Source organism: Rhipicephalus sanguineus, chromosome 2 (genome assembly GCF_013339695.2).
Source record: "Rhipicephalus sanguineus isolate Rsan-2018 chromosome 2, BIME_Rsan_1.4, whole genome shotgun sequence".
Classification (NCBI taxonomy): Eukaryota; Metazoa; Arthropoda; class Arachnida; order Ixodida; family Ixodidae; genus Rhipicephalus; species Rhipicephalus sanguineus.
The window spans coordinates 164,532,131-164,557,435 of record NC_051177.1 but is presented as its reverse complement, the minus strand read 5'-3'; the positions used below and the strand labels follow the sequence as shown (position 1 = coordinate 164,557,435).

The 25,305-nt window shown below is 47.9% G+C and overlaps 1 protein-coding gene and 1 pseudogene across 1 annotated transcript; one reads left to right on the top strand and one right to left on the bottom strand.

The window, feature by feature from the left end:
* LOC119382015 (piggyBac transposable element-derived protein 3-like) overlaps positions 1-16,610 on the bottom strand; it is a 24,985-nt pseudogene extending 8,375 nt beyond the window's left edge.
* On the top strand, positions 16,609-25,141 carry LOC125757398 (sterile alpha motif domain-containing protein 1-like). Its single transcript, XM_049412976.1, has 3 exons — positions 16,609-16,741; positions 18,893-19,275; positions 25,094-25,141. Exons 1-3 carry the CDS (start codon positions 16,609-16,611, stop codon positions 25,139-25,141), a joined length of 564 nt encoding a protein of 187 aa, XP_049268933.1.
* Positions 25,142-25,305: the final 164 nt, after the last annotated feature.

The following is a 25,305-nucleotide window of genomic DNA, read 5'->3' as shown; positions in this document are numbered from 1 at the left end:
ATCAGTGATCAGTGTGAAGTTCCTTCTCCAGAGATAGACGTGTCACTTTTCACAAGTCCATTAACAAGCCAGAGCTTCTTTTTTGCCAGTGGAGTGCCTGCACTCAGCTCAAGAGAGAGAGAATGAGAAGCAAATTGAATAGTCAGTGTTTCCTTCATCGGTCTGTTGCAAGACAGTGCCAAGCCCGTAATCCGAGGCATCTGGGGATAACACACAACCAAGGTTAGGTCAAACAGCAATAAAATGGGCACATCGTGAAGATACTTTTATATCTGCTGGAACCTGTTCTCAGCGGCCACATCCCAGTCGAATTGGAGATCTTTACGCAGCAAATGATGAAGTGGTTCACTACATGGGCCATGCGTGGCACAAACTTGGAATAATATTCAGTCAATCTTATTTAAAAATTGTAGCGCTACATTAGACGAGGACAAGAAGAAAGGTACAAGACAGGACGGGCGCTCACTCCAACTCTGCTGGAGTCGGCGCCCGTCCTGTCTTGTACCTTTCTTCTTGTCCTCGTCTAATGTAGCGCTACAATTTTTAAATAAGAACGTATCAGCAACTAGCCCCGCAACGTGTTTTGTTAAGTGAATATTCAGTCAAACCAAGGAAAGAGCATAGTTCGGTTGAAGTGGACGGATGGCTAAATGTCTCAACCTGCTGAATGTTTTTCTCGAGAGGCGATATGCCCCGAACTGAGATCTTGTGTCCAATGAAAGACAGTTCTTGGGCATCAAAGACTCACTTGTCATTCAGCTTTAAGCCCAAGGAAGAAATCTGCGTGAGAACTTTTTCCAGGTTGTCATGTTCCTTTTGAGTGCTGTCAAAAATGATGATGTCGTCAATGTAAATCTTTACACCCGAACAGCCGGAGAGAATTTGGTGCATGAGTTGTTAGAATGCAGAAGGAGTGGAAGTAAGCCCGAAAGATACGTGCTCAAAGCGAAAAAGGCCTTCATGCATTATAAAGGTTGTCAACTCGCGGCCATGTTCATGTGTGTTACCTAGTGGTAGTCCGAGGCAAGATCTAACTTTGAGAACCATTTAGCACTTTGCAGAGACTGCAGCAAGTCTTCTGTGGGAGGCGATGGGAAGTTGTTAATATTAAAGGAGTCCTGACACAAAAATTTTCGCCCCGCGTTTTTTTGCTGCAATGTGTTGCTGGGGGCCTGTTAGTCATAACACGGCACATCGTTTGCTGCAGCGCGCGACAGATAATTAATTACAAGCTCCTCATTACCGACACAGCCTCAGTTTCGGTTTGACAGAGCTCCAAAAACGGCAAGCCGCCGGGTGCAACTATCACCACCTAGCGAGTGAAACGCTCGGTCACGTGAGCACACAGAACAGTGACGCATTTCCGCGCGGTCTGTCGTCGTCGGGCTCATCGTCGTCCGACGGCGACGATTTTCTTGCGGCGGGGATCGAAGGAATTTTCGACGTGGCGAATCACTTCATGTTTGACCCGCTGGTGAGGAGCGATTCGTCGGGAAGCGCGTCAAAACAGAAATGGCGGCTACGACGTCATCGTAACTTGTACCGGCTGAAACGGTTACGTAGGGGAAGTAGGGGGGTCACCTCGGGTCACCTCCGAGGGTGTCAATGCACTAGGTGCGGCCTATAATGCTGGATCGCGCTCGCGAACTTCAAAATTCATGTAAAATACCTTCCAAGCTTTATTCGCTGCCGATATTTTGCAGATGGTACACGCACGTACACGGGAATCGATCCAGCAGGCTATCTCGGCCGCGAAATTTTGTGTCAGTACCCCTTTAATGACCTGGTTAGGGGCACACAGATCAACACACATTCAAATGGCTTCGTTCTGTTCGTGAACAACAACAAGGGGGGACACCCATTTTGATGACGAGACACGTTCTATGACATCTTGTCATAATAAGTTGTCTATTTCCTGTTTGACTAGTTCTTGCAATGTGAGAGGGCGCCACCTGAGCTTTAAGCATTGCGGTGGAACTGCAGGACATATTCGAATCTGATGGGTCACAATGTGTACTAGGCCAATGCCAGGAGTAAAGAAGTGTTCGAAATGGCTGAATCTAGCTGGTAGGTGGCCCACCATACCTGATGCGGTAAATTTTTGCAACGTGTTAGATGGCACAGGTGGCATCTCACGAAGAACCTTGGGCGAAGATGGTGCACTCGAACACCCGGTATTCACTGGGACTGACTGGGTGCTGGTGTCGCAGCATTGAAGGTTGTCGCCTGCGAGAATCATATTCAGTTGGTGGGTTGCATCAGTACCAAGAAAGGATCATCCATTTCTTACAACGTAGGACAGTATCTCAGCAGTGCGATTTCTGAACGTTACCAGAGCTTGAAAAGACCCGAGAAATGGAACAATAGCGCCTGAATAGTCTTACAGCGTTTTTTGGAGAGCTACTAGTCTGGAATCAGACACAAAAGGCCTGACGAAGAGCGTGTAATCAAGTCTTCAGACAGACTGGAAACTGAGGAAACAAATAGAGATAAAGGCTTTCCCTCACCTCAACATCGTTGTAACATCCCAGAGTCTGGACAACCAGTCGGTTATCCAACAGGGCCATCGACTCGACACGATCTGAACGACAAAGTCTGAAGGGGCTGCGTGACCTGGAGGCTTGCTGGTGCCATGCCGATGGCGACTACGACACACCGGGACGAAATGCCCCCTCTTGAAACATTGGCAACAAACCTTGCCACTCACGGGACAAACGTTGCCACAGTTGGGGCAGCCAATTCAAGAATGAGGTGGCTGGTTGTAATGCTGGTGCGGTGAGTTGACGTGGCAGGGGTTTAGTAGAAGGCTCAAAAACCCGCGGCAGAGTACGGTGCTGCCCCAGACTTCGATGGAGCGCTGTGTTTAGCTGTACGAGTGCTTCAGGCTCGTATTTCTGGAGGCGACGCTGGACATGCTCAGCATCTTTGATGATCTTCATGGCCTTCTGGAACGTAAGTGTGGACTCCTCGACAAGCAAAACATTCGCGTAGCTGCGCAGAAGTCAATCCAATTAGTAGTTGTTAGAGCAGCAGCCGGTTCTTCAGGTTACCGAAATTGCGCTTTTCTGCGGTGTCTTGCAATTCTAAGAGAAACATTATGGGGGAAGTGTTGCCTTACACTAGGTTTCGAAACGAGAGTGGTGCCATGGCTTCTATATCTGGAGGGCTGAACTTAGCCGTTACCGTTTTCACCAATATGGAGTAGGCGTCTTTGGCTGACCCTGGCATTTCCGATGCCACGGCGAGTGCAACTCGTGCTCGCCTCTGACCTTCACTCCCAAGAAGTGTTCTCAACAATGCAGCTTTGCTTTCCGCGAAAAATCTTTGGCCACCAGTGGCGAGCAAATGTGTTTCAAAATCTTCAAGCCACTGCGTCCACGGTACTGCTGGTATTCCTGGATGGTTCTAAACAAAGGGCGTTATCACCAGGCATTTTGCTGAGCTTCCTGGAAGCGGTGGCTGTCTATGTGTGACACGATAAGCGGCGATGTGCTGAGGGCAAGAGCCGCATCGGCAGACTTAGTTCGCCGCGATGAAAGCAGACTGAACGGGTATCGCCACAGCTGATGTTGCCAATGACCTGCTTCATGGCTGCTGGCTGCAGTGGATAAGCAGCGGTAAATGGAAAGCATTCAGGATGCATGTTGACTACACCAGGATGCATGTGCGAAGGGAAGCACCGAGCACTGCTGGTGGCTCCAAAGGAGCAAGCTCACACACAACTTCCACACCACGCCCAACTTACCCTCGGCCGCCGCGAGGGTGTTTTTATATATCTTGTGGTGCGCCCACTGGGGCCACACAACAGAACAAAGTGGTAGAGTATAATATACAACACAAAGCATACCAAAAATTAGAGGGGCCCACTGTCATAGGACCAGTGTGCCTCCAAACAACACATTTTTTTTTTCTTTCGAGTATGGATGGATCTCTATTTGAGAACCACTTTGCTAGAGTATGTACGGTAAAGGCTCGTTAATTTAAGTTTCACAGGAATCCCAAACGAGTTCAAATTAACCGAATTTTAAGCTGGTAAAGTAAAAAGAGGGAGTACATCTGGGAACTGCCTTCTATTTTTCGAAAAAATTATATTTGGCTTCTTCCATCGGAACACAAAGCTGTCGTCTTATTTCCCGGTGCGCGAATGTGGCTGAAAGCTTCTTCATGCTCTTCAAAATTGAGAAACATCCAGGCGGGATTCAGTCTCTTCATCATTTGAAACCATAATAGGTCCACTGCTGTTTTAACCTCATCTTTTTCATTTGCGCAATCGTCATCCTTGCGCTTACCGCTGCGGTGGCTACACGGTTGAGCGTCCGCTTCCAATGCAGGAGGTACCGGGTTCGATTCCCAGTGCCGACCGGGAACCCACCGGTTTTTCCAAAGGGGTAGAGGAGTACACCTACCTGGCGCTCGGTTGTTAATGGGTACTCATCTCGAAAGGTGGCCCCATAAGGTTCTGTAAAGGCCCCTGGGCGCATCTTAACCCACCGCAGCCTTGGTGAAATAGTTGAGCATCCGCCTCGGCTGTGGGAGGCAGAGAATTGCTGCCGCCGGGTACCTACCGGTAAAATAGGGACAAGCGCACTTCCGGCCTGGTGCTCGGCAAAACGAAGTTCAAAGTCACTTGGGAGGGCATCCACCCTGTGGGAAATTGGCGGCATGGGACCGCCAGACCTAAAAATAAGGTCACCCTTTTTTTTTTTTTCTTCTTCTTCATCTTGACTCATCTTGACTGACTACTTGGGCAGTGATGTCATCATCTGTTACAGCACTTCAAGACATTCCACAGCTGTCGACAGTGACATACTCTACGAAGTCCACATTGTCGCGCACACTTGACGTAGATGGGCAGGAGCACAATCATGCTCTTCAAGTTTGCTGGTGTTCATGCTAGGGGCACCCAAACCACAGTGGTAGAAACATTTGCCAATTGTTTCTGACGTCACCTGGCTGCAGGCACAGACAAGAATACGCAAGGCGATGAAAAATGACACTGTATGGCCCTTTTCATTCTTGAAACACAGGAACACACTTTTGAAAACGTCAATGCCGTGGTCTATAGGCTGATGAACTGAAAAAATCACAGCATATCCACGGAGTGAATGATGATGAGTGGGCGAAGCTGCGGAGGTTCATCGGTAAACCGTGAATCTTCCGTGAATTCTGCCCAGTACATCATCACCGACGTGAGATCGGGCGCGTTTATACTAAAGGTTCGATGAGTTATGACGACTTGCAGCTCATTTTAATTTTACATGTACGCTGTGAATTTTCATTGTTTAGAAAGCCATTGCTTTAGAAAACATCTGGCGTCTTTCGTTAAGCAGCTGGCGTCTTTTCGTTTTGCTTTAGAAACATCTGGCGTCTTTTCATTTTGCTTTTACAAAACATCTGGCGTCTTTCGTTGGTTTATTTCATCAATCAACGGCGTTTTCAACAAAATTTTTATTGTTTAATCTCGCACAGGAGAAATCTCACCAGGCACTACCTTGGAAGTAAACAATGGCTGCTAGTGGGAATGAGAGACAGAAGAAGTCGGCTTTTAGCTAACACTTACACTTCTACTTCTACTAACGTTTCCTACTGGAACATGCCAATGGCTGCTAATGGGGAATGAGAGACAGAAGAATTCGGCTTTTAGTTAACGCGCACGCTGCGAATTTTTTATTGTTCAACAACGCACAGGAAAAATCTCCCACTGGCACCACCTTGGAGGTCAAGATCTGGTACTAGCATTACGACTGGCCCGCTGGGGCGTCTGCGCAAGCAGGCGTTTGGTGTGTAGCGACACCACGGACCCGAGCTAACGGGGGGGGTTTCGATCCCCTCCAACGCCTAGCCGTGCGTGGCTTTGCCGTGTCCGGGGAAAAGGGGATCCTGGTGGTTGAGCCGACGCCGGGTGATTGGACCTAAAGGCCTCCCGGCAGAGGCAACACACCTCTTTGGCCCCGGCTTCACGTAGACGGCACCCCTGGGCTGACCCACCCAGGGGAAACCGGCAGTCGCCTTTTCCTGTCTCTCCCCCTCCTCACATCTTCGTCTTTCTCTCTCACTTTTGATCTGTCCTGTCTTCTCCTCACTTCTTTTGACTTCCATTTTTCTGGGCAGCAAGGGTTAACCTGGTGTAAATAACCAACCTTGGTTAGATATATTAGGTTATAGCAGCGATGCATGGCTGGCGTCTCCAAGCGTTATCCAACCTTGTAACGTCCCCTTGTTGGGCTCGGTGGTGGGTGGCCACCATCGCTGCCGAAATTTTCACGTCTTATATGGCACATATTGTCCCTTCACCAACTGATCGCTCCCTCAAACGGTGGCGCACCGATGAAACGCTAACCATATCTCAGCAACAGAAACAATCATTTCCCAAATACCATGTCATACACAGTCAACATGAAACTAAGTCAGCACGAGGGATGTCGCCATTCCTCGTTGCGAAATGTCTCAGAGAAACAATTGGAACTGGTTACAAAGTCACAAGAATGGCAGCTGGAGATTTACTCCTAGAAGTACGAGATAAGCAGCAGTACGACAAACTGGCACACCTTGTTGCTTTCGGAAATTTCCCGATCTCTGTGAGCGCACACCGAAGTATGAACAGTGTCAAAGGTGTAGTGTCCGATGAGGACCTGATCGGCCTCAGCGATGAAGAACTACTAGATGGATGGAAAGACTCAAGTGTCACTCATGTCCAACGAATCAAGATAAGGCGCGACAACACCGAAATACTGACCAAGCATTTGATCCTTACCTTTGCCTGCAACACACTACCCGAGAACATTGAAACCGGCTACGTCAAACTCCCTGTAAGGCCTTTCATTCCAAACCCGCGGCGATGCTTTAAATGCCAAAGGTTTGGTCACGCGTCTCAGAGCTGCCGAGGACAGCTTACCTGTGGAAAATGCGGAACGACGGGTCATTCTGTTGATGACTGCGCTGGCGATGAGACTCGCTGCGCGAAGTGTGAAGGTGATCACCCTGCGTACTCCAGGGCCTGCCCTGCCTGGAAGAAAGAGAAAGAAGTACTCACGATAAAAGTAAAAGAAAACATAACGTTCCGCGAAGCACGACAGCGAGTTTCATCGTCATTTCCACCAAGAACGTCTTTTGCCGAAGTGGTGCGACGGGGGGCAGCACCACAACGGCCTATCGCGGTTGCCCGGACCACTCGCAACGTGCCGAGGCAAACGCCACCCGCCCCCATGGTAGGAGCAGCGAAGGCTGCCCCGCCTACTCTGAATCTGACCACACCGGCGGCCACTACAAGCTCCGGCACCGTAGAGGCCAAGGAGAGCACATCGCCCTCCAGCTCGGTGGCGTCCAAGACTTCGTCACACCAGGCAAAGTCTCCACCTGCCAAGCCAGAGATCCCGGCGACTCCAGGGTCGTCGGGTCTCACGACCACGTCTCGCCAGGCGAGGTCGGACAAACAAGCCAGCAGCTCGCATACGCGGGCGTCCAGTGCCTCAAACGAGGCAATGGACACAACTCCGGTGCCCTTGGCACCGAAAGAGCGGCGTAGCTCCCTGGAGCGGGCTAAGAAAACCAAAAAGCCGATAATGGGACCCGACGACGGCCCTGCAACTTGAGCTTTAACTTTCGACCTAAACAACACTCACTTCCTTTTTGTACACACAGCACTACCTAACATCCAATATGGAAGCACAAATTATTCAATGGAACGTCAGAGGACTGCTTAGAAATCTCGACGATGTCCAAGAACTCTTACACAAACATACACCAAAGGTGCTGTGTGTACAAGAAACACACTTAAAATCCAAACACACCAACTTTCTACGCAGTTACATTATTTTTCGGAAGGACCGAGATGACGCCGTGGCGTCATCCGGTGGTGTAGCTGTTGTAGTTAATCAAGGAGTAGCATGCACACATCTACCACTTCGAACGTCCCTTGAGGCAGTGGCTGTTCGAGCAGTTCTTTCGAACAAACTCGTCACCATTTGCTCTCTCTACATACCTCCCCACTACCAACTCCAAAAACATGAATTCCAGTCATTAATAGATCAACTTCCAGATCCTTATCTGGTACTTGGGGACTTCAATGCACATAGTGGTCTATGGGGTGACTCCCGCTGCGACGCGCGAGGACGTCTCATTGAACAGTTCCTTTTCTCTTCCGGCGCATGTCTCTTGAATAAAAAAGAGCCAACATACTATAGCCTCGCGAACAATACATACTCGTCCATAGACCTCAGCATCACATCTCCATCACTTCTGCCCCTACTAACATGGAAGGTCATTAATAATCGCTATGGAAGTGATCACTTTCCTATAGTTCTGAGCACCCCAATAGCTAATGAATGTCCTCCACAGGTTCCCAAATGGCAAATTGACAAAGCCGATTGGGAACAGTTTCGTAAAATGGCTCTCTTAAGTTGGACCAACATGCGTGCTTTAAGCATAGATGAAGCTGTTGACTACTTTACAGCTTTTTTGATTGATGCTGCAATGAAGTGTATCCCACAAACAGCTGGACTGCCCGGCAAACGACGTGTGCCATGGTGGAACACTGAGTGTCGAAACGCGCGCAAAAAACAAAATAAAGCATGGAGGCTGCTTCGGGACTCGCCGACAGCCTCCATGCCGACAGTTGGCAGAAATTTTTATCGGCAATTAACTCATATACACAGGAGGCTAAAGTCTGGAACATGGTTAGTAGGGTAGCAGGCCGACAAGCACATTCACTTCCTCTAGTAAACGCACAAGGTGACAGCTTGGAAGACCAGGCGAACTTCCTAGGCGCACACTTCGAACAGGTGTCGAGCTCGTCGCACTATAGTGAAGCTTTCCAAGGATCCAAAACACGAATCGAAAAAGAGAAGCTAGAGCGTAAATCCACAAAACACGAAGCATACAATGAACCTTTCTGCATAGCTGAGCTACAAGCATCGCTTAATTGCTGCAATAATTCCGCCCCAGGCTCCGACCGTGTTGTATATCAGATGTTGAAACACCTGCCATCTGAAACACAAAAAACCCTCCTTTCCCTGTATAATGCTGTTTGGTTTTCTGGCGAGATCCCCTCGGCCTGGAAAAAAGCCGTTATTATTCCCATTCTAAAACAGGGCAAGGACCCATCCTCCGTTGCGAGCTACAGGCCCATTGCACTAACAAGCTGCCTGTGTAAACTTTTTGAAAAGATGATAAACCGCCGACTTATACATTTTCTCGAAGCAAACAAATCGCTCGACCCATACCAGTGCGGTTTTCGAGAGGGTAGATCTACCTCTGACCACCTTATCCGTATCGAGGCACAAATTCGCGACGCTTTTGTCCACAAGCAATTCTTCCTTTCGGTGTTCCTCGATATGGAAAAGGCTTACGACACCACATGGCGCTTTGGAATATTAAGAGACCTATCCCACTTAGGTGTCCGAGGAAAGATGTTGAACGTAATCGAAAGCTATTTGTCCAATCGCACGTTCCGTGTTCGAGTGGGTAATGTCTTGTCCCGAATATTTGTCCAGGAAACTGGAGTGCCTCAAGGTGGTGTCCTGAGTTGCACACTTTTTATTATAAAAATTAATTCCCTACGTCTGTGTATTCCACGGAATATGTTTTATTGCACATATGTCGACGACGTGCAGATCGGTTTTAAATCTTGCAACCTTTCAATGTGCGAGCGGCAGGTGCAACTTGGTTTGAACAAGGTAACCAAGTGGGCAGACGAGAACGGGTTCAGCCTTAACCCGCAAAAAAGTACTTGCGTATTATTCTCAAGAAAGAGAGGGCTCCATCCCGATCCGGACATTGATCTGCATGGTCAGCGGCTACCTGTGAAAATGGAGCATAAATTCCTCAGCGTAATTCTAGACACGAAACTAAGCTTCATATCACACATAAAGTATATAAAGAACAAGTGCATAAAAACCATGAATATTTTAAAGGTATTGTCACGCACTACGTGGGGTAGTGACAAGAAGTGTCTGATGAATCTTTATAAAAGCCTCATACGCACGCGCCTAGATTATGGGGCGATAATATATCAGTCTGCGACACCAAGCGCGTTGAAGATGCTTGACCCTGTCCACCACTCGGGCATTCGTCTCTCTACGGGTGCTTTTCGCACCAGCCCCGTGGAAAGCCTCTATGTCGAATCGAACGAGTGGTCGCTCCACCTGCAGCGATCCTACATGTCGTTTCTATACTATCTCAAAGTGAACGCAGACAAGGAACACCCCTTACACCCCACAATTAATGATTTATCTAGTTCTGCCCTTTTCGACCACCGTCCCTCGGTGCGACAGCCCTACTCACTTCGTGTGAGGGGCTTAGCTGAGGAAACGGGTGTGCCACTTTTCGAACACTGTCTATGGGCTCCCGCTGCACAACTACCGCCGTGGCGGTGGCAGCTTATAGACTGCGATCTTTCTTTCATGGAAGTAACGAAACACGCGCCTATTGCACATATCCGCACATACTTCCTTGAACTACAACACAAATACACTTGTGCAGAGTTTTTTACAGACGCCTCAAAGTCCAATACTTCTGTGTCTTACGCAGCCGTTGGGCCATCCTTTACGGATTCCGGTATTCTACACCCTGAATCAAGTATCTTCACGGCAGAAGCTTACGCGATACTTGCGGCCGTTAAACATATTCAGCAATTAAAACTACAAAAGGCAGTTATTTACACAGATTCTCTAAGCGTGGTAAAAGCTTTAAAAACTCTAAAAAGACACAAAAACTCCATCTTTGTCTCGCTGTATTCTCTTTTAAGCACGATCTACGCACTCGAACAACATGTCGTAGTGTGCTGGGTGCCAGGGCACCGCGAGATTCAAGGCAACGTGTTAGCGGACCAGCTAGCAGCATCCGCGCACGAAAACAGTCGCAATACATCCTTAGCTATTCCCCCACTAGACCTAAAACACTTCCTTAAAAGAAAGCTCAGAGCCTTTTGGCAGACCACATGGGATATGCATACACGAAATAAGCTACACGTTGTCAAACCGTATCTGGGTAATTGGCCGCCAGTATCGAAATCACGCCACACAGAAGTTACACTCTGCAGACTTAGAATCGGTCACACATACAGTAAAACCTCGTTAATTCGAAGGCCTCGGGACCGAGAAAAATATCCCAATTAAGCGGGATTCCCAATTATCCGAAACAACGCGAAATCAAAGAAATCAGCCAGAAAACGTGATGTACGGAAGTCACACCTTTATTGTGGCAAGTCAGCCTACTTGGAGAAAAATTCCTCCATGCGTGACTGACGCGTTCGGTAGTTCCCAGCACTGAAAGTCACATTTTCCAGCCTGTCAATGAGGCGCAGCATCTCAGCCTCGCCGCCGTTGCACTCGACGAAGCTGCGCACAACACTCAAGGCATCGATGACATCCGCCAAAGGGGGTGCTCGGGAGGGCTCGTCATCGCTGTCAAGATTAGAGGCCGAATCGGTCGATCTCGCAGCCTCGCTGTCGATGTCGGCGTAACACGTCTGCACTGTGCACTCGACATTTGCGTACTCGGAGAATCCGATTGGAGTGCACTCCTCGTCCGCGTGCAAAGCCTCATATCGAGCGCATAGAGACTCCCCTTCTTCATCAAACGGGCAAGTGACAGCGGTGACAGCAAACTCAGCGGAGGTTGCCTCTTCTCGTTTTCGACGCCATCGACTTGCTGGCCTCTTCAATTAAGCACACCTTTTCGTGCAGGGACAAGCTCTTGTACTTCGGCATGTTCCTTCCAAGCACACCTCAATCAACTAATTCACAGGGAAGACACTCAAGCGGAGACAGGAGACAAATGGAGCAGTCGCACCGAATCGCACAATGCTCGCCAGCCGACATCCAAATGGCACAAAGACTCCACAAAACATTCACTTCGCTAGAGTGGCTAACATCGCTGTTGAGATGATGATGATCATGATCGCAACCGCACGCATCGCCGCCTGGCAATTGCTAAAACATGGCGTCTACGACGTATTTCCAGTAAAAAAAACATGGCCTTCGAGATCCGTACATCAAAAAAAAAAAAGCATGTTTTAGTTACAGCCTCCGAGATTCGCAACACCCTTTGCATATCTTGGAAGTTGCGGCCAAGTGTGCCAATTAACCGGGAAGTCGCAGACTGGCCGCACCAATTATCCGGTTAAATTTACATGTAAAAATTTGGGACTGCGCAAATAATACAAATTATCCGGGATTCCCAATTAACCGAGTACAAATTACCGAGGTTTTACTGTACAGTACACACACACACCTTCTGTCCGGTGGCGAGCCACCTTTGTGTGATAGATGTGGTCAGCCACTCACTGTCCTTCACGTCCTCATCCAGTGCAAGGAACTCGATGCTATCAGAAAAAAACACTTTTCATTACCCTACCGTCAGCAATTTCCACTTCATCCTTCAATGTTCATCGGTAGGGACCCGCTTTTTACATATCAGTCACTGTCTGCTTTTTTAAACGATGTACAGAGTTTTCATGTCATATAGCAAGGTGATCCGTAGCACGGCCTCTATACAGAGGTCGCTGCTGCGGTGAATACGTTAAAGACAGCACCTGCCTTGCGGCCCTTGGACTCAAGGGCATTGACGAGGCATTCGTGCTGATGTCATATCTTCATAGTTTTATTCTTGCGACCACTTGTCATTCATTCCACTGCACATATTTCATGTCACTCTCATGATTTTAATATATATATATGTTTTACCCGCCTTTAGCGCGAGGAATTTTAAGGCCCCTATACAGCTACTTACCGCAACCATTGTTCACACCCTTTGTCTCATGAACTGGCGCTCTTTGGCCATCAATTGGCCCTTGCGCCATTAAACACCACATATCATCATAGCGTTACGACTGGTTACACGCTACAACTACGAGGGACGAACGGGTGCCGCTTTAAGGAGCTTCGCCCCTAAAAAAGCAGCTCTCAGCTATGCCTCCACCTTGTATGCCGAACAGTTGTCAATAAGGAGGATCCCGCCTTGGCAGCTTTGCAGGCTGACGCATTGCACTGCTATCCTTGAGGTTGCAGGCTTGATTTCCGGCCACGGCAGCTGCATTTTGATGGGGGTGAAATGCAAAAACATTCTTGCATTTACATTTAGGCGCATGTTAGAGAATACCAGACAGTCAAAATTAGTACGGTGTCCCTCACTATGGTCTACTTCATAATAATTTCCTTGTTTTGGAACGTAATACCCCACGAATTCTTATTAAAGGGGTCATGATACGGTTGCCCAAAGATTTGTGGTTTTCAGCGAAAACTAGTAGTAGAGGGTCTATTATGCCTTTACGGATTTCAAAAGTGGGCCGTAAAAGACTATTTCAGTGCAAAACAAGACCTAGAAGTCGCCAGCTGTAAAGCCCGCCCGCCGCCGGCGACCGCCATTTTGCTATGGCGCGTGTGACGTCACGTGCAGCACGGAACGAAGCCGTCATCTTCTACCAAAGTTTCAGCCGCTGCAAATCGTTCAATTTCAGTTGCAAGCTCAAGAAAGCTCGAATATGTCGATATCACGAGCAGCTGAGCACGGAACAATATCGTTCGCCGCAATGCAGAGGCTTGCACAGCTAGCTGCTTGTTACGTCACGGCTCGCGAGTGCACCAGTGTTGCCTGACTCTCGGGCTGGTCGCGTGTTTGTAAAAATATTCGATTATAAATTAAGTGCTCGACCAAATGCACTAAAATTTCGCCAGCTTATTTGTGAATGCACAAGGATTAATCCACATAACACAGATTATGATGGAAAATTGGGTGTCACACGCCCACCCAACAATTTGTGGTTTTCAGTGAAATATAGGAGTTGAGGGTCTATTGTACCTATACATGTATGAAACATGCATTGTGCAAGAATATTTCAGTACAAAATAAGCCATAGAAGTTGCCGGCTATAAACGCCGTTTACTGCCGGCGACCGCCATTTTGCCACGGCATCTGTGACATCATGTGCTGCATGCAGCGGGGTCGTCGTCCTGTACCAATGTTTCAGCCGCTGCATATTGTTCAGTTTTAATGCCAAGCTGAAGAAAGTTGAAATGGCTCAATTGCACACGCAGCTGACGAGGGAACAAAATTCTTCGCCGGAATGCAGACGCTTGCACAGCAAGCAGCTTGTTACGTCACGGCTCGCGAGTGCGCCAGTGTTGCCTGACTCTTAGGCCGCTTTTGTCTTTATTAAAATATTCAAGTATAAGTAAAGTGCTCGACCAAGTGCGCTAAAAATTCGCCAGCTTGTTCGTGAACACACAAGCATTAACCCACATAACACGGATTATGATCAAAAATTGGGTGTCATCGCCCCTTTAATTACTCATAAAGACATCCCCATTGTTCAGCTCAAATTTTGTGTCCAGATTTGGGATTTACCACATAGTCTGCAGGTAGTGTGCGTATGTTTCTGAAGCAGCAAGGCTTCTGCGAATTCCAAAGTATGGACAGTGCAAGCTATGAACAGTGGAAGCTTCTCAGTTCTCTTTATATTAACTCTAACCAACATAGTCACCCACTGTTTGAGGCACTTGCCGCCTGCACGCACGTCCTCCTTCTATGTGTTGTTCTTGTCTGAATGCTCGGAAAACAACGTGGTCCCACCGTTCAAATTTTCAGATGGTGTGCGCCTGTTAAAGTAGTCGTGTAGCACGTTATTCTGCCACATGGTGCCTGTTTCTACATTCATCGCTTTCACTTCACCACACACACCAAGAAAAACAAGTTGTGACTATCTCGGAAGCGTTGGAACCATCCTTCTAAAGTGGCAAAGTTGGTGATATTGGTGCACTTTGCAAAATCCGCCATCTTCGTTGTATTGATACTGCCACCCAGTGTGGTGTCTTGGCTCCTTTTTTTTTTTCTTTAATCCACATGATCGTCGCCATGCCCACGTCCAGGTGCTCAACAAAGTGCTGCCCATTCTGGTCCTTTGTGAAAGTTTCAGCCTCATAGACATCTTGAGCGATCTTCTTGTTCCAGATGTATGTCAGCAGCATGCTTTTTGGGATGTCATGTTTGTTGGCTATTTAATTCTTATTCTTCTTTCGTTTGTCTCCTTATCGCAGGACCTTCGTTTGTCTCTCAGTGTATTTAGCAACATGGCACTTGCCACGTGGTGATGACGTGGCGGTACGCATGCAGTTGCTGTGACAGATGAGTCCCACCACACAAGCAACAAAGAAATAATGGCAGTCCTTCCAAACTTGCTTGCTGAACTGTTGTGACAGATGTGGTTGCACCACAAATGTAGGTGCTGATGTCCTTTAGGTTTTCCTTTTTGAGTCCGACCACCGAGTGCAGAAAGTGCAGCGGCGATGATAGTAACAAAATCGGGCAGATTCCATGCATTATGGGAATCACTGTCATGTGAAGCAGTCGATGGGTATCAGCCTATGCCGTATCTTTTGCTTTGAGCCAAGTGTTGAGAGATTGATCGACGTATTTGTGTAAATTCACTAGCTGTGCACATATCGTGCACTCATGCGTATCGTACACTCACGCATAAGTGCATACTGTGCACTGTGCCGTAGTTCCCTGCACTGTGCAGACATGTTTATGTGTTCAGTTGCAAACCCATGTTGGGCTCCATGATGGGTGGTAGGCACCATTGCCGAACAGACCACTTGTCTCCATGGGATCCTTGAATCCTTTTTCAGCTGATCGCACACCAATGCAACCTCTGAGTCTCTTTTGAAAAACAAGACACATTCCCCAAGTACCAGGTCATTCATTGCAAGAACTCAGATAATAAAGCCCGGAACATTTCACCATTCCTTGTGTCCAAGTGCCTTAGTGGGATACCGGAAGTGGCTATAAGGCCACGAAGGTGGCAAGTGGGGACCTTCTAGTGCAGTTAAAAGACAGGTCTCAGGACCACAAATTAGGAAACCTTGAAGCATTTGGGGACAAGTTCATCACTGTGAATGCTCATCAAACGATAAACACCGTCAGGGGTGTCGTGTCAGATGACGACTTAATGGATCTTACCAATGAGGAACTCCTTGCTAGTGGGAAAGATGAGAATGTTGTACAAGTGCAATGCATAAAGATCAGATGTGAAAACAAATAGCTACCAACCCGACACATAATTCTAACATTAGCTTTGGGCACACTATTAGATGAAGTTGAAACGGACCACCTTAGCTATGCATAAGACCCTACATTCCAAATCTACGATGCTGCTTTAAGTGTGAATGGTTTGGACATGCTTCCCAGAGTTATCGAGGGAAGCTTACCTGTGCAAAGTGCGGCACCACGGGACACTCTGCTGATGATGACTGCAATGCCGAGATCCACTGCGCAAACAGCGATGAAGAGCACCCGGCATATTCCAGGTCCAACACTGTGCGGAAAAAAGAAAATGCAATTCTATCATAGTCCAACAAAACATTAGGTTCCGTGAAGCAAGGCAGCGTGCTTCTCCGCAATTGGCAGAAAAAACATAATTTGCCGAAGTGGTACAATGAGCGGCAGCATCACAACGGCATCAGGTGGCCATTGAAGCTACGCATAGCCGCTTTCCTGTCTCCTTCACCGTTTCCTGTGTTTGCCCATTTTTGGCTGGATATATTTCCTTGATGCAATGCACCAACTAGCCGAACAACGAGTTCTATGCATAGCTTGCTGAGGTGACCGCCCCCCATGATGGGAGCGACCAAGGCTACCCTGCCTGCATTGAACCTGACCACACCAGTGGCTTCTACAAGCTGCGGCAGCGCTCAAGGCGTCGCAGAGGCCAAGGAGGACCTTTCGAGACCCAGTGGGGTCAAAGACGGTGGGTCAATAGACGCTTGAGACGAAGCCTACGCGACATACCATCGCTCTTTGGAGAGAGTGTCCAGTGCCCCTGAAGATGCTGTGGACATCAGTCAAATTCAGACAGCTCTTAAGGAGTGGCAAGGCTCTCTCAATTGCTCCAAAAAAGATAAAACCCCAATTACAGGGCCTGATAAAAAACCAGTAAAGTAAGTCAATGTCCTTCTTGAGACACGCAGCACAAATTCACTTTTAACGTGGACGCAATAATACAGTGGAACGGCAGGGGACTTCTACACAACCTAGACCAGGGGTCCCAAACTCCCCTTGTCTACTGGGCCGCAGTTACAAAATATCGTCCCGCGAGGGCCTGGACAGTGAAGGAAGATTGCAGCGGGGGGGTGTCCTCAGCTTGTACCAGATGTCAGCTAATGTTGCCATTCGAAAGCATGCCATTGCCATCTCTCATACATCGGTCATTTCTCAAGGGAATTTGATGTGAGTATTTGAAAAACACATAAATACAGACCTCCAGAATTACATATTGTTATGGCGATTATGAAATGTAGAGTTCTTGTTCCGCAGTTATGTTTCAACACATGGCAACACTGGGTGCCTCACGAAAACAGTGCTTGAGACCAGTCATGTCTGCATAGCTCTGAACATACTTAAGGAGATGAAAAAATATATATATATGGTACGAAGGCAGTCATGTGCGTACCGGTCTGCAAGTGAAAAAAGGTCAGCGGGCGCATGTGGCCCACCGGCCACGTGCTTGAGACCCCTGACCTAGATGATGTAGAACTTGTAAGTAAATTGTGTCCAAATGTGCTGTGTGGGCCGGAAACACGCCTACATTCCATACATAGCAGCTTCCGTCAGCATGCTATTTACACAGAGACCACGAGGATGCTATCATGTCATCTAGCAGTGTAGTAATAGACCTTTTTCAAGCCTCCGCAGGGGCGTCTGCGCAAGTAGGCGTTTGGTGTGTAGCGACACCACGGACCCAAGCTAACGGGGGGTTTCGACCCCTCCCACGCCTAGCCGTGCGTGGCTTTGCCGTGTCCGGGGATAAGGGGATCCTGGGGGTTGAGCCGACGCGGGGTGATTGGACCTTTAAGGCCCCCCGGCAGAGGCAACACACCCCTTTGGCCCCGGCTTCACGTAGACGGCACCCCTGGGCTGACCCACCCAGGGGAAACCGGCAGTCGCCTTTTCCTGTCTCTCTCCCCCCTCATCTTCGTCTTTCTCTCTCACTTTACATCTTTCCTGTCTACTCTTCTCTTCTATTTACTTCCAGTCTTCCTGGCGGCAAGGGTTAACCTTGTGTAGTTACTCAATCATGGGTAGTTATATTTGGTTATAGCGGCGATGTATGGCTGGCGTCTTCAAGTGTTCTACCTTGAAGCGTCCCCTCGTTGGGCTCGGTGGTGGGTGGTCACCATCGCCGCCGAACTTCAAATTTCTCATATGGATAACCTTTTTCCCGCACTCCCTGATCGCCGCCTGAAAAGGTGGCGCACCGATGAGAACTTTTCTTTTCAACAACCTAAACAGATCTTTCCGAAGTACCATGTACTAGTACACAGTCAGAATGAAAACAAACCAGTCCGAGCAAGTTCACCTTTTCTTGTGTCCAAAACTCTCACGGAAGCAATCGGCCCAGGTTACAAGGTAGCAAAAATGGGAAGCGGCGATCTCCTCCTCGAACTTCGTGACAAGACACAGTATGACAATCTATCGAAACTCACAGCATTTGGGGACATACCAGTGTCAGTGGGCCCGCACAGGTCGATGAATACGGTGCGCGGTGTGATCTCTGATGATGACCTCCTCGAACTATCCGAAAGTGAACTGCTGGAAGGTTGGCAGGACCAAAACGTAGTCAAAGTCCAAAGAATAACAATAAGGCGAGATGATAAACAGATCCCAACAAAGCACATTATTATTACATTTGGAAATAGCAACCTGCCAGACTCCATTGAAACCGGCTATTGTAAGCTTCGTGTCCGACCATATATTCCGAATCCCCGTCGTTGTTTCAAGTGTCAGCGCTTTGGACATGGGTCGCAAAGCTGCAGAGGGTGCGCCACATGTGCAAAATGTGCATCCAAGGAGCACTTGTCTGAGAGCTGCACCTCTGCAGCTCGTTGTGCGAACTGTGAAGGGGACCACCCAGCCTACTCACGATCATGCCCCTCGTGGAAGAAAGAGAAAGAAATAATAGGACTGAAGGTCAAATTCAACCTATCGTTCCAAGAGGCTCGCAAACGTTTCTCCCTCCACAACCAGTCTAGTCCCTCCTACGCCGATGTGTCACGCCGGGGCGCCGCGCCACATCTTCCAGCGCCCGCAAGAGTTACACGGAGTGTGACTGCGGTCGCGCCATCAGCGCCCCCGGCTGGAGTAGCCTGTGCTGCTCCGTCACCTCCCAAAGAGGGCCAGCAGACTCCCGAGCCTGCCGGACCCAAGGCCGCTGCAAGCGCAGTCAGGCCCAAAGCCGCCGCGAACGTGCCTGCTGTGCAGGCACCATCCACCACCTCTGAAGAGGTGATGGACACAAACAGCACGACTCCGGCGTCTCAGACGCCGAAGGAACGGCGCAACTCCTTGGAGCGCGCCAAAAAAGAAAAAGCACGCATTACGGGGCCTAGAAAGGGCCCTGTAACTTAAGGAAGCACTTTTTGTACACACAGCACCATACTACATACATTAAAATGGACATACAAATTCTACAGTGGAACGTCAGAGGACTGCTAAGAAACCTCGACGATATCCAAGAACTCTTACACGAACACTCACCAAAAGTGCTGTGTGTACAAGAAACACACTTAAAATCAAAACACACCAACTTTCTACGCAGTCACATTATTTTCCGAAAGGACCGGGATGACGCCGTGGCATCATCCGGTGGTGTAGCTGTTATATTTAATCAAGGAGTAGCGTGCACACATTTACCACTCCAATCGTCCCTGGAAGCAGTGGCTGTTCGAGCGGTTCTTTTGAACAAACTCGTCACCATCTGCTCTCTCTACGTACCTCCACACGACAACCTTCAAAAACAGGAATTCCAGTCCTTAATAGATGAACTTCCAGAACCTTATATCATTCTTGGGGACTTCAATGCACATAGCAGCCTATGGGGTGACTCTCGATGCGATGCGCGAGGTCGTCTAATTGAACAATTCCTTTTTTCTTCGGGTGCTTGTCTGTTGAATCAGAAAGAGGCAACATACTATAACCTCGCTAACGGTACCTACTCGTCTATAGACCTCAGCATTATCATCACTTCTACCCTTACTTCAATGGAAGGTCATATATAACCCTTACGGAAGTGACCACTTTCCTATTGTTCTGAGCACACAAATAGTAAATGAATGTCCCCCACAGGTTCCCAAATGGCACATTGACAAAGCCGACTGGGAACAGTTGCGTAAGACTGCTCTCTTAAGTTGGACAGACATGTGTGATTTAAGCATAGGTGCAGCTGTACACTACTTCACAGCTTTTTTGATTAATGCTGCCACCAAATTTATCCCACAAACAAGTGGACTGTCTGGCAAACGACGGGTCCCATGGTGGAACAATGAATGCCGGAAGGCGCGCAAAAAACAAAACAAAGCATGGAGTTTGCTTCGGGACTCTCTGACAGTCGAGAACCTTGACGGTTTTAAAAACATAAAATCTCAAGGCAGGAGAACGCGCCGGCAGGCAAGAAGAGAAAGTTGGGAGAAATTTTTAACAGGGATCAATTCGTATACACAGGAGGCTAAAGTATGGAATATGGTTAGTAGGGTAGCAGGGCGGCAAGTACATTCACTTCCTCTAGTAAACACACAAGGCGACACCTTGGAAGACCAGGCAAACTTCCTCGGCGCACATTTCGAACAAGTGTCTAGTTCCGCGCATTACTCTGAAGTCTTCCAACGGTACAAAACAAGAATAGAAAAACAAAAACCAGAGCGGAAATGTACAAAACACGAGGCATACAACCAACCCTTCAGCTTAGCTGAGCTGCAGGTATCACTAAGCTGCTGCAGTAATTCCGCCCCGGGTTCTGACCGTGTGGTATATGACATGTTGAAACACCTACCTGCCGAAATGCAAAAAACCGTACTTTCCTTGTACAATGCTATCTGGTCTTCCGGCGAAATCCCCTCGTCTTGGAAAGTGCGGATTTCGCGAGGGTAGATCCACCACTGACCACCTTTTACGTATCGAGGCACAAATCCGTGACGCATTCGTCCACAAGCAGTTCTTCCTTTCTGTGTTCCTCAATATGGAAAAGGCTTACGACACGACATGGCGCTTTGGAATATTAAGAGACCTGTCCCACCTTGGTGTACGTGGTAGAATGCTAGATATAATAGAGAGCTACCTTTCGGATCGTACGTTCCGTGTGCGAGTAGGAAATGTTCTGTCAAGACCATTCCTTCAAGAAACTGGAGTGCCACAAGGTGACGTACTCAGCTGTACACTCTTTATTATCAAAATGAATTCCTTGCGTCTTTGCATACCACGAAATATGTTTTATTGCACATATGTCGACGATGTACAGGTCGGTTTTAAATCTTGCAACCTTTCCATGTGTGAGCGGCAGGTCCAGCTAGGTCTGAACAAGATCTCTAAATGGACAAACAAGAATGGTTTCAGTCTTAATCCACAAAAAAGCACCTGTGTCCTGTTCTCTCGAAAGAGAGGCCTTCATCCTGATCCAGATATTGACCTGCATGGCCAACATCTCTCCGTGAAGACGGAGCACAAATTCTTAGGCCTTATCCTGGATAATAAGCTGACGTTCGTATCACACATTAAACAGTTAAAAAACAAATGCATAAAAGCAATGAATGTTCTAAAAGTGTTGTCACGCACCGTGTGGGGTAGTGACAAGAAGTGTCTGATGAATTTGCATAAAAGCCTCATACGCACTCGCCTGGACTACGGGGCAATAATCTATCAGTATGCGACACCAAGCGCCCTAAAGATGCTTGACCCTGTCCACCATCTAGGCATTCGACTATCTACGGGCGCCTTTCGCACCAGCCCCGTGGAAAGCCTTTACGTCGAATCGAATGAGTGGTCGCTACACCTCCAGAGATCTTACCTATCATTTGTATATTTCCTCAAAGTGAACGCAAACAATGAACACCCCTCACACACTACAATCAATGAGTTGTCTGCTTCTGAACTTTTTCACAACCGTCCTTCTATGAGACAGCCGTACTCACTTCATGTGAGGCACCTAGCTGAAGAAATGGGTGTGCCACTTCTCGAACACTCTCTAATGGCTCCCGCTCCACATCTCCCGCCGTGGCAGTGGCAGTGGCAGCTTATAGATTGCGATGTTTCTTTCGTCGAAGTTACCAAGCACGCGCCACTTGCGCATATCCGTACACACTTCCTCGAATTACAATACAAGTACCCACACCCTGAATTCTTTACAGATGCCTCAAAGTCTAACACTTCTGTGTCGTACGCAGCCGTCGGTCCATCCTTTTCCGATTCCGGTATTCTGCACCCTGATTCAAGTATCTTCACGGCAGAAGCTTACGCGATACTTGCGGCAGTTAAACACATAAAACAAATGAAACTACAAAAGGCAGTGATATACACGGATTCTTTAAGTGTAGTGAAAGCTTTAAAAACTATGACAAAGCACACAAATCCTGTCCTTGTCTCGCTATACTCTATTTTATGCACGATCTACTCCCTCAAACAACATGTCGTAGTGTGCTGGGTGCCTTGGCACCGCGAGATACAAGGCAACGTGTTGGCGGATCAGCTAGCAGCATCCGCCCACGAAAACAGTCCCAATACAGCCGTAGCTATCCCTCCGCTAGACTTAAAACCATTCCTCAAAAGAAAGCTCAGGGCCTTTTGGCAGAGCACATGGGATAGGCACACACAAAATAAACTGCATGTTATCAAGCCGCAACTGGGTAATTGGACACCAGTATCAAAGTCACACCACACAGAAGTTACACTCTGCAGACTTAGGATTGGACACACATACAGTACACATTCATACCCTTTGTCCGGAGGCGATCCACCTTTGTGCGACTACTGTGGCGATCCTTTAACCGTACTTCACACCCTACTACAATGCACGAAACTAGACGCTCTCAGGAGAAAGCATTTTTCATCTGCATACCTGCAGTACCCACTTCATCCTGCTATGTTCATTGGCAGAGAACCCCTTTTTAAATATCAGTCCCTCTTTGAATTTTTAAAAAGTGTACATAATTTCAACGTAATTTTTCCAGGCGCTCCGTAGCGCGGCCTCGTGATTGAGGCTGCTGCTGCGGTTTCTATCAAAGGAAGCACCTGCCTCCCGGCCTTTGGGCTCAAAGGCCTTGAGGAGGCGTTCGTGCTGTTTTCCCGCTACTCACTTGTAAATACCGTACTCACTCGTCATTCGACCCACACCCATAGATCACATCACTTGTCAGTGCCATAATTTTATACTGTATACACCCCTTTTACGCTTATTTATAGCGCGTGATTTTAGGCCTCTATACAGCCATAATACACCCTGTCGTCGAAATCATTGGTCATCGCCAACACCACACAAAAGACATGGCGCTCTTTGGCCGCCCATGGCCCTTGCGCCACAAAACACCACTATTCATCATCATCATCACCACCTTTTTCAAGCACACGAGCACCACCAATGGGTGCGCAAGCGCTCATGGGAAAAATGTGTACGCCGCAGCTGCTGCAGTGGCGAGCTCACGCCTCACACTTTAACATGCTTAGACACTTGCATCATGCCAGCACTTCTCAGATCAAGTGAATTTGGCAAGGGGCAACATAGTTGTGGGTAATTCAGTCATGAATTTCTTCTGCACTGTTGCTACAAATTTATTCTGTGCTTCGCTGCGACGGCCGCTCTACGATTTCCATCTGCCTAGCATTTCCGCTTGCCATTTTCGGACCACCTTAACGGCTCCGAAGTGTCTGTCTTTTCTTTTTTTTTTGTGCAAGTATGTTCTATGTCATAAATTAAATAAAAGAAATATACTACTAGATATATTCCCTAGATGAAGTCAGGAGGGGTCTATGCAATTTGCAGATGCATTTGGGATCATCGTCCATCGACACTGTTGGTGACCACAAGGTACGGTTCTTATATTTAAAGAGTATGTGAAAGAGTATAGTCAGCATTTAGTAAAATTGCACTCACTATTGGCATGTGCGTCCATCGCATCATAGGTAACGAAGGATAGGCATCTACCACCCTTCGTTGATGCTAAATGTAGGTGTTGTATTTTACAAATGCCGGTTTGTTTTCTTGTGTTGGCTCACAGGTGACTGTACCGTAGATATGTAAAGTTTTGAGCAATATGAGAGGAAACACTCATCTATCTTGGTAGGAAGTGCACAACTTTTACAAGAGGACACGAAAGAAGACACACAAGCGCTTGTGTCTCTTCTTTTGTGTCCTCTTGTAAAAGTTGTGTGCTTCCTACCAAGATGGATCCATATCAACCTTCCCGATATAATTGCTTATTAAGAAACACTCAAATTTCCTTTTAAAGGCCATAGCGGCTAAATGCAGTTGGCAATCGCAAAAGTGTTCTTCACAATAAATGCTCAAGGGGAAGGGTATCTCTTGCAATTCCAAGAGTTACATTCATATCGGGACATTACAATAAACACGAATTTGGTGTTCCAGCTAATATAGCTCATGGCAGTGCATCTGGGTGGCATTGGCACAGGATAACGCACATGCCGCTTAACTGCTACATCCGATATACATCTGCTCAGTAATACCTACCCTGACTGCATAATTCCTTTCACATTTCATGCTCATAGATTCATGCAGATGCGTTCGATGTGTGTAGTATTACGGTTCAAGGAAAGTCAAGAAGCGATGACATGTTCTTTTCGTTTCGTGCTCCCACAACGCCAGTGAGCAGCAGCCAATCAAACAGCCAGTGCGCTTGACAAACACAATTTTCCTGTAGTGCTCAACGTACCTGCTGGGCATTCTGGGATTGCATGAAAAGGTTATTATACTCGACAGAAGTGTCGCCTGTTGGCACCTTTCACTGCGAATGGCTGTGATAGAATAAAGATGTAGTGTGGACCCAGGACCGCTCGCCAAGGAGCAAAATCGAGCCGCGAGTGCACTCACGCAAACACATAGATTTACAGTTACAAAAGAACAACTCTTAATGAAGTAAAAATCAAAAAGGGTCTAACACATGCAGTCCTATTAGCTGCACAAGACGTCTCTAGGAATAAGAATGTCTCTCGCCGTGTTTCGCTTGGCTTGTGGCCTGTTGGGGCACCGATGCTGATTTCTCTGGGACGGCACATTGTCTGGCTCGTTGAAGTCGTCAATGTGTGTCGACCCACACCACAGCAAGGCTTTCTGCCGCCGCAGCAGCAGCAGTATGGGCCACCCTGGTAGCTCAGCAGCAGAGTAGCTTCACCTACTATGCTTGTCTCGGCAGCACACTGTGGGCCAGCCACCTGGAATCACAGCGGCAACAGTGGCCCACAGCACACCAGAGGTGGATCCCTGGGCCAGTCACACAGCCAGAGTACAGGCCTTGTTCGCCGGTTGGCCAGCTG